This window comes from Planococcus citri, chromosome 2 (assembly GCF_950023065.1).
Source record: "Planococcus citri chromosome 2, ihPlaCitr1.1, whole genome shotgun sequence".
Classification (NCBI taxonomy): Eukaryota; Metazoa; Arthropoda; class Insecta; order Hemiptera; family Pseudococcidae; genus Planococcus; species Planococcus citri.
The window spans coordinates 60,615,793-60,625,975 of NC_088678.1; the positions used below are offsets into that span (position 1 = coordinate 60,615,793).

Here is a 10,183-nt window from a genome sequence, read left to right on the forward strand (position 1 = left end):
TTCTAAGTTGACTGGAGCTGATTTGAAGTCCTTTTGGATCCTCCAGCGAAAATTTGAAAAATCTAGAAATTGACTCGGCATGTTAATAGAGGGTAAACCGCATTTCTGATGTTTTTGCCAAACGGTAATGGTACAGTGAATTTTTCCATTGCTGGAGAGAAAACTGAAAAATGCTGTTCCTACTTGAGAGGCACGATTTCAAAAAAAGACAAGTAATCGGTCAAGTGGATCGCTGACAAGCGCCAATCCCAAGTATTTGTGCCAATGTTAGTTTGGATAGATTTTATGGCGTTTTTTTTTTTTGGAAAACTGAAATTTTGAGAAAGTCGCCAGAGGCTCTAGAACGGCCTGAAACCAACTCCAGTAAACGCAGAACATTGAAATTGAAGACTTATTTTAGAGAATTATAGCTTTTCAACTTCATTTCGTAAAATTTTGTGGAAATTTTCAACTTCCAAAAATTTATTGAGAGCTCCACAACTGCTCGAAACAGTTAAAAACCATTATTAATCGATTAGAGAAGATTTTCGAAAATAGAAAAAAAAATAAATGATTTTTCCCATTTTTATATCCTTGTAGTGATCACTGGCTAATTTTGAATGAAAATTTTTCTTCTCGTGATAGCTATATCCAAAATAATACCCAACCACACAACCTACCCCTCCAACCTAACCCCAACCTGCCCATTGCCCTCCCAAAAGAAATACAAATAAATGAACGTGATTTTGCATAATTTATGCCTTCCCAGTTCCCATATTCGTTATTTAATTTCACTCTGATACAGGAGAAGTCTACCTACAGGTACATAATTTTTTGAAACTGACAAAGAGGAATTTATAGAGAATCCCAAAAGTACTCAACCAGCCACAATTTCAGGTGATTTAAAATCATTTTTAATTTTTTTAAATCAACATTTGGAAAGAAAAAAAATTTAAATTAATTTTTTTGAAGTGGTGAGACATTTGAAAGTAATAAACTTGTGAAATTCAATTGTTGAAAATTTAGTAAAGTAAATAGGGTACTTCAGTATGTTTTTTTTCAATTTTGCTATCAAAATTTCTTCATGCGTTCGCAAAACATGTTTTCTTGATTTTTTTTTTTTCAAAAAATAATCGTAGGAAAACATTTTTGGATTTGAACCGGCAAAGAAAAATTTTGAAAATATGGGACCAATTTTCAGCTGCTGCTTTTCATTTTCAAATAGATACAGATTGTGTAAATAACATTATCATGATTATCACCCAATTCGGTTTACATCTCATTTTTGGTCTTTCAGATACCTAACTTAATTTAGCAGTTTTTGTTCTAGATTTGGAATTTGTTACAAAAAAAATCGAAATGAAATCCATCGCTCATGAGCTCAAACGTACCATCTCTGTGATTATATTTTGATCAAACATTATAGGTTGACTAAAGCTGGTTATAAGCCCTTTCTGGAGCCTCTACATATAAGTAGAAATTTGAAAAATCTAAGTATATAGTTTTCCAAAAAACGCCATACACATTGACTCATTATGTTTTTAGAGTGTAAACCGAATTGCAGATTTTTTTTGTCAAACGATACAGGAAGAGTGAATTTGTCAAATTTTCAACTATGAAAGTGCAGTTGGAAAAACTGAAAAATGCAGTTTCGATTTGATAGGCACGATTTCGAAAAAAATTGCATGCAATCAGTAAAGTGGGTCACTAACAATATCCAATCTCAATCATATAAAATGCCAAAGTGAATTTATTTTATTTCGTAAAATTTTGTGGAAATTTCAACTTTAAAAATTTTTCTGGGAGCTCCAGAACTGCACAAAACAGTTGAAAACCATTTTCAATCGATAGGAAACGTCGAAAATAGGTGTATGCATACAAAATTTCAGCTTTCTCAGAGGTAGATATTGTGAAATTGTAATTTTTTTTGAACTTTTGATCTCAATTCAGTCTTTAAAAATTACCTAACTAAAAATCTAAAAATGAACTTTAGCTCCTGAAATATTGATTAGTGGTGAATTTATTTTTGCAAGCTTTTTCGATCATGCTGTGGTCCAGTTCAATGTTTCTGCCAGTTGAAACTCCCCTCTTAAAAGAAGTTGGTAATACCATCAAAATAAAATATTTATAACAAAAAAACAAAAAACAAAAATTGGATAAAATCGGTTTTATTTTATAGAAAAGAGACTAGGAAATGAAAAAAAAAAATGAAAAAAAATATATAAAATGATGCAAACAGAAATACTTAGGTAACTATATGTTATTTATGAATTTAACAAAATTACAGTATAAACCGTTCATTAAAAAATTGTAGGTACTCGCGGAATCTCCTAGCTGAAATTATTCTGATCAACAACGACGCTCGGAAACAAAATCATTCAAAATATAATGGATTTTAAAAATGTTTTCCAAAATCTCCTCCAAAGAACAACAATCATCGCGGATTTTTAATATCTAGGAACCGTTTAAACTGTAACATCCATTTAGTCATGTCTGCTGATGGTAACATGCTACGGGCTAGTACTCTTTCCACGAATTCATCTTTTTTCTGTTTCATCAAGTTAATCTTATCTTCTATTTCTTGGGGTATTTCGTCGCATCCGGATTCTCTTCTTGCATCCATCACCATCTCGTAGACTGCAATATAATTAACATCTTCATCATCAGGAGACAGTCCTGGATCGGCCTTACACTTTTTATAAACAATCGTTTCCGCGTGTTCTGTCGTATACATGTCAAAATACTCCGATTCTTTTAAATTTTCGAGAATCGATTCCGGATCGCCATCACCATCATCCGCGGTTACAAAATTGAATACATCAGTCTCCTTCACAAATTTTGGAATACTGATTGACGGAGCAGGTGCAGGTTGTTGTTCGTTGGAAATTTCTGATGTTAAAATGTGGCCTCGAAAGGCTGCTCCGGCTACAACGGCGTTGGTATGATTGATACCCTTACCCATTCTTCCACTTCCAGCGGGCGCTTTACCAAAAAATTCTTCAACAGTGGCTTGTACCTAAAATGCAAAAAACAATTAGGTGCCTACTCATCTAGATGCAAATCACTTAAGTATCAGTTATGACATGGCAGCTATTTACACGAGGGAAAATTTCTGAACTGCAAAAACCTAGATAGAATGAATTATGCAAAAATATATCTCCAGTCAAGATTTTAGGAGTTGTAGTGCATTTTTCGATTTTTGGTGAATTTAAAAAAATCAAAGGGCCAGAAATGGAAAAAATCTGAATTCTACCAAATCAACCTAGAAAGCTAACATTTTTTACAAGAATATGCTGGTGGCTGTAGAACTGCTCAGAATAGTTCGCGAGACCATTTCCAATCAATTTGACAAGTCGAAAAAAGGGTAATTACGTAGGTACATACCAGATTTCAGCTTTCTGGGTTGGTTTTGTAAGATTTAGATATTTATCATTTTTGTCCCCTTTGATTTTCAAGAATTCGCCAAAAATCGAAAAATGCACGAAATCCCTTAAAATTTTGGCTGGTGATAAAGAACTTATTTTTACGTGATCTTTCGATCTAGCCTTTTCTGGTTCAAAAATGTTCGTGACAAAATTTTTACCACTAACTAAGGTTCTATTTATATTTTAGGAATTACTGCTTCAAATATGGTCTGTGTTCGCGCACACACTTCGTTGGAAAGTGTTTTTTGTCAAGTTTTTGACACATTTTTGGGGTTAAAATTTGATGGTGAAAAATTTTTGTTCTATCCTACGCATTTTTACGTACCTACTTCACATATTTTCGCCAAAATAGGTACGTAAAAAACTGCAGGTATTTCAAGACTTCTTTTGAATAGGTAAATGAGCACGTTACATAAAACTTTTCTGCTCAACTCGTATGTTGGGAAAAAGTAATCATCTTCAGGACTGATGACCATCATTTTGACTGAATAATTGCAAAAAGTAGTCAATTTTGAATTATTAAAAATTCTCAAAAAATTGAAAAATCAATTTGGTTAGCTAACACTTTTGTACGATACCTACCCGATTAGCGCAGTGGCAATTATTTTTGCTGTTTTTACTGCCACATTGGCATTTTTGAGTATAAAGTTGGCACCTACGAAATAGAAAATGAAGGTAAGAGAAAATTGCCACCCAAATGTCAAAACATTGACACGTATTTTATTTGCGCATGAGCATCTTGCTGTAGTTGGCAATAAATTGTCAAAAAGTTGGCAATAACTTCCTTAGAAGAATATTGTCAACATTTTGGCAATTTTCTGCCAACATCAGCATCATGCGCTTGCGCAAGACATTACAGATGCTATTTTTTTTTACAATTCGGTTGAAGCGATACAGAATTCAAGTGTATGTTTTTTTTTCAGTGCTAAAATTTTGAAGTTTTCATTGAAATAATTAGTATATTATGGTGGTTTTAAAGTTTAAAATTAAACTAAAATCATAATTACTACCTAGTATGGATTTTTTTTTAGAATCCAATTGAAAATTAAATCTTTTCAACATTTTTAAATTGTTTTTTTTTTTGATTTTTACTATAATTTTTCTTTCAAAGTAGGTAGGTACCTATTTCATTTTTTCCGATTTCAAAAAAAAAAAATCGTTACACTCAGTCAAATTCTGTAAAAAAAAGCAAAAAAAAAAGAACAAATGCGAAATATTTTGCGAGGTAGGTACCTATTTTTAAATATTTTTAAATTCACAGCAATCACTGAAATTGAAAAAAAAAAGGTTATAGGTAAGATTAATAAATATTTTTAACCAACAAAGTACCCCTCTCCAAAAAAGGTGCTTTTTTCAAACTTTCTAAAAAAAAAGTTCTCCACAGTCATCGACAATTTCAAAAAGGAAACAATTTATTTTAAAATAATATTTTAAACCAAATTATCAAAAAAATCTAAGCAGAATAATTTTTAAGAACAAAAATTCTGAAGCTAAATCCAAAAATATGTTCTCAATTTTTGAAATAATTATTGCAAGCAGCCACTCAAGTTTCAAACCCCCCCCCCACCCCTCCCTCAAAAAGTTGTAGGTATTTTCAATACCTAGTACCTAAAATTGGGTATTTTGAAAATATATTTTCAATTCAATTTTTTAAAAAAATCAATACAAAATGAAAATTCTGAATGTGTACCTATGTGGATTGAAAAAAATTGCAGTGAAACCAAAAATTTAAAGCTAAACTCGGATATTTTTAAAATTTCATTTTACAAAATAATTTCTTCCAAATCAATGAAAATAAAAAAGTCAATTCACAAAATTTATTCAAAAAATTAAAAAAAAATAATTTCAATTTAATTGATATTAATTTTTTAAACTTGATTTTCTTATTTTTATTTTATTTCTGAAGTAGAATTAACAAAATTTCTGGATTTAGATTAAAAATTTTTGGTTTTGCTAAAATTTAAAGAAATCCACTTCAAAGAATTTTTACAACAAAAAACATTCATAAATTTTTCTGACATAGACTGAATCAAAGCAATTAATAACAGGAGCCTGCAAGCAAATTATAAGAATTCATTTTATGCCCATTCCTCCTCGTAGCAATGGTAGCTGTAGGGTAATATGTAGGGTTTTAGGTGCAGGAGAACACAGGTTCGAACCCCCCGTAGGTCAGGAAATTTTAGTAATATGTTATAGGTAGGAAAAATGAAACCTCATGGGAAGATACCTCTTCTGCAGTCAAAAATCGAAAATATGCAACCCTTCCCTTCATTTTTGATTTTTGAAATTTAAAATTCAAAAATGTAACTGTTATTTTGAAAATAAGAGTAATTGGCAAAAATATGTCTTCTGTTGGCAATTAGTTGGAAAAATGAAATGTAGGTAACTGACAGAAATATTGCCTCTGTTGGCAATTAGTTGGCAGAATTTTTTCCAACAAATTGTCAAGTTGGCATTAAATAAAGCGTTTTCATTGGTGGAGATTTTTACCAACTTCTTGCCTTTTTTGGCCAAAAGTCCAAAATTGGCAGTTGGCAATTTTACTGCCACCGAGCGCTAATCGGGTATGTAGGTTTGGAACCAGGCTCTTTCCATACATTTAAAAATTTGAATTCGTATAACGTTGACAGGAAAAATCAAACCTCAAGTAGGTATACTTATCTTCCCCTCATAAGGAGCTAGAGGGATTCATTCACAAAGGAACGTATCGAGGTCTCCGCCCTCTAAAATTCCAGCTGCCTTTCATTTTTCGGTGCTAGGGGAATTTTTAAAAAATTCAAAACCGACTACTTATTTTCTGCGATCTTTGCTTTCTTTGACAAAAAATATAATACTTATACAGTAAGACTGATGGAAAATCAGTTCTGAATCTAATATCACCCTCCCCCTATCCTGGACCAAATTTTACTTACTATTTTCCAGACGATTGCTTCAATAAAATTGTGTTTTCTAAGCAACATTCTTGTCGACATAAAAATACCTAGGTTAGTCGAAAAAATGTACTCGAGTCTCAAGGTGTCCATCCGAGAATCCGTGAAAATGTGGATACATTCTTTAATAGGTCGCCTTGGAATACCTAAGCCATAATTTAAATTTCAGCCAAGTAATTACCTACATTAATTTTCACGTTTTCTGGAGAAATTTTAAAATTCTAGAAAGATTGAAGAGATTGAAAATCGCTCTGAAGGCTCCAGAATGACTTCAAATCGTGTGACTTGGATTCAAGGGGTTGGATTTAGAAAAGATACCATCATTCGTGCAAATTTTACAAATTTTCCACAGACCAAAAAATTTGAATTTTTTGAATTTTTTCCGTAAAAAAAACACGCCTGGGAAATTGGCTTAAATACGTATGAATGAACTCTTGAAACAGGTTGGGATAAGCCAAAACTTGATTCTTGGCTTCCCCCCCCTCCAAGTGATTTCCACGCCTCGTGGGAAAATTTTATTATTCTGGAGGAATACATAGAAAATCGATCAAGACGCTTCAGAATGGGGCCATAAATAGTGAATTCTGGTTCGAAAGAATTGATATCAGATTCCAGACTGATTTCAACCATTTTTACACAATAAGTCTAGGAATTCACTTCAATCGCAAAGAGGCTAATTTTGAATTCTTAAAAATGTCTCAAAAAATCAATTTGTATAGTTGAAATATTAGTTAGATATCTACGGAGGTTTCAGACCAGCCTCTAACCAAAAATCAAAATTTCCTTATCAATATGTGCATAAGATTTAAGACGGTTCGAACTGCACGTTGACTGGATTTTCAATTGCACTCACCTTTGGTATCCTGCTTGTACCACCGACTGCTAAAACTTCATCGATATCCGATACGGATATTTTTGCGTCTTCTAACGCTTTTTGGCACAGACTACGTGTTTTGCCGATCAATTCTGCGACCAATTCTTCGAATTTATTTCTAGTCACCTAAAAAAAATTACAGATATCAAAAAAATTCTCGATGAAATTGCTTCGAGGAGAGTAAACGTGAACTGGAAAAATATAGGTATATCCGATAAATCTCACCTTTAAGGATACACGTTTAATTTCCGAAGTTCGAGTAAGCGAATTCAAATGTATACCCCAAAAATTCACGTCGACTTCAGTAAGATAGGATAAATCCAGTTTGGCGTTTCTGGCTGACCACTTGAGATACTGCATGGAGGTCTTACTTAGCGTAGCATCGATACCTGTCTGAAATTTCAAAGATTGGTAAATAGGTACGTATGTATAGGTAATCTCTGTGAGTTAAATCTAGTCTACCAAGAACATCTAAAAAATTGTCTGGATCATATGATTTCAAATAAACTTACTTCACGTTTCAATTCGGTGACCAAATAATCGGTTAACTTGTCATCAAAATCTGCGCCTCCTAGAAATAGATCTCCCACCGTCGACATCACTTCAAATTTGCTATCTTCGTTATTGATTTTTAAAACGGTAACGTGAAAGCTACTGCCACCAAAATCGTAAACAACCACACTGTAAAATTGTACAATAATTATTTTACAAATAAACCGAGAGTTTGACAAATATTGTGTGAAAAATAAAGGAATATCAAAAGGGCATATTTACGTTTTACTACCCTTCAAAGTTTCATGAGTTGTAGAGTAAGCAAGGACGGCAGCAATAGGAGTATTTATTACACCCAAGACGTTCAACCCAGCCATTGAGGCTGCTTCTTTGATAACTTGTGTTTGATTATCGTTGAAATATGGAGGAACCGTGAGCACGATATTTTCCAAAGGAATAGTTTTCAATTCCGTTTCGCAAAATTCTTTCAATTTTAATAAAATTAGAGCTTCAATTTGAGCCGGACTCAATACCCGGTTTCCGTTGCTGCTGACAAAGCATGCATTACCGTCGGTGTGTTCAAGGATTTTATAACCGACGTGATTCCTGCAACTCGTGTAAAAATTTACATTATTAAAAATACGTATGCATTTCAACGAAGATATTTGATAGCAGAATTAAGCTCACATTGTATCTTGAACTAGAGAATCATCGTAGCGTCTGCCTATCAATCGTTTGGTCGCGTAGAACGTATTCAAAGGACTTGCAACTGTTCTTTTTGCAGCAGCCCAACCAACCAGACATTTACCATCTGAAAAAAAATTCAAGAGCAAGAATCAAACATACCATATCTGTATTACAATTCCCAATATGGATGATTATACTTTTTTATTTTCGGAGATACCCTTTACCTACCTGTCAGAAATGAAACAACCGATTGAATATCTTTGACGACTGTCAGGTCGAAATCGTTCTCATCGTCTTTTTTAGGTTGTACCAGCGCAACTCGAGCACGAATGCCTCCTATATCTACGCCAAATACTGCCTGTGTAAGAATTTAAATAAATCATTAGACTTGAATTGGCGAATGTTACCTACATACAATTAGAAGGATAAGGTTCAGCACCACTACTAATGTCAACAGTTGCCTAGCTCACGGATAGGTACCTACCTAGTTTTTTATATGCCTCATTTCACTCCTTCTTTCACCGACTGTAGGCAACGATTCATGAAATTATACTCTTACATTGAATTACAAATTCCGAAAAGACATTTAATTTTGATAAACTCGATTCTAAATACTGCTTATTTCCACTCATACTTGAATAAATATTCCTCATGAGCTGAGCTAATGATATTATGAGTAGTTTTTCGATGCTAAAAACAAACAATAGCGATACTTGCAGAAAAATAACGATGTAAATAAAAGATTTACCTTTTTCGGCGTGTCATTAGAATCCATACTTTTTTGGCTCAGGTGGCGGAGAGGAATTAGAAGACGTTGACGGTACGAGTAACGGTGTGACATTAATTTGAATAAATGCACAAACGTTTAAAAACAATAAGTAATTACAATGTTTTTGAAAAATTATTGTTCACACTTGCGAAGCACTGCGAATTAAATTCTTCGACTGGTAGTTAAAAGTCGAAACTGAAAGATGAAGAAAAAGGTAGTAGGTATGCGAGTGTAAGAGGATGGGGATCGAACATTCATCATGTGTAGAGAGACAGAGAGAGAGAGACATCTAGTTCCTTATCAAAAAGTTGCAGTTGCAAGCAGGTTAAAAAAGGAATGGAAGAGTCATTATACATTGCACAATTAAAATATCTCGTCTATCGATTCGATTCGATTCGAGCGTTTATTGAAAAGTTATGCCAAAATTTCGTTCTATAGTCATTCAAATAAAACATTTTCCTACTTGATAGGTAGGTACTAGGTAGGTATAGGTATAGGTACTATTAGGTTACGTAATTCTAATGCATTTAAAATGAAAATTCAAGGTGGATGGAACATATTCGGAAAACCCTTTGACCCTTAGGTATTTGACAAAATCGAGGCATTTCGCCCTTTTACTTTTTTTTTTGTTGATACTTATTCCGCAGTTCATTCATAATGTGAAATGATGCCATAATGGAAAATTGATTTTAAAAAAAAAGGAATTACGATAAATTCGGCTTGGTTCTTGAATTTTTTTCAATTATAAATCAGTATATTATGATTATGATAAGGTGTAGGTGTAGGTACTACATCTCATCTGAACAAACAACATTTATGTAGGAACATTTTTTAAAGAATTTTTTGTGTGTGTAAAAAACTGAAAAACTTTCAAAAATGAAAAAAAGAAATGATTTTTTACATTTTTATCTCCCTAAAAAGTTCTCTATTTGTAATTCAATTTCACTCACAGGACAAGTCTCCCAACTGGAACAACATTTTTTGAAACGGACAAATGGGGAATTTTTATAAAGTAAGTAGGCTACCC

At 32.9% G+C, this 10,183-nt stretch overlaps 1 protein-coding gene across 1 annotated transcript; it reads right to left on the reverse strand.

Moving 5' to 3' along the window:
- Positions 1-2,131: 2,131 nt before the first annotated feature.
- On the reverse strand, positions 2,132-9,404 carry LOC135836892 (heat shock protein hsp-6-like). Its single transcript, XM_065351963.1, has 8 exons — positions 9,136-9,404; positions 8,616-8,745; positions 8,388-8,511; positions 7,983-8,306; positions 7,721-7,889; positions 7,434-7,601; positions 7,188-7,334; positions 2,132-2,995 (listed from the first exon to the last, which is right to left on the reverse strand). Exons 1-8 carry the CDS (start codon positions 9,226-9,228, stop codon positions 2,414-2,416), a joined length of 1,737 nt encoding a protein of 578 aa, XP_065208035.1. The 5' UTR covers positions 9,229-9,404; the 3' UTR covers positions 2,132-2,413.
- Between the last annotated feature and the right edge of the window lie 779 nt (positions 9,405-10,183).

Coding starts and splice junctions, on each gene's coding strand:
- LOC135836892 (XM_065351963.1), bottom strand. CDS start 9,228: ATGTCACACCGTTACTCGTACCGTCAACGTCTTCTAATTCCTCTCCGC. Junction 7,890..7,982: donor ACTTTGAAGGGTAGTAAAAC/GTAAATATGCCC, acceptor ACAATTTTACAG/TGTGGTTGTTTACGATTTTG. Junction 2,996..7,187: donor GTACAAGCAGGATACCAAAG/GTGAGTGCAATT, acceptor TTTGCATTTTAG/GTACAAGCCACTGTTGAAGA.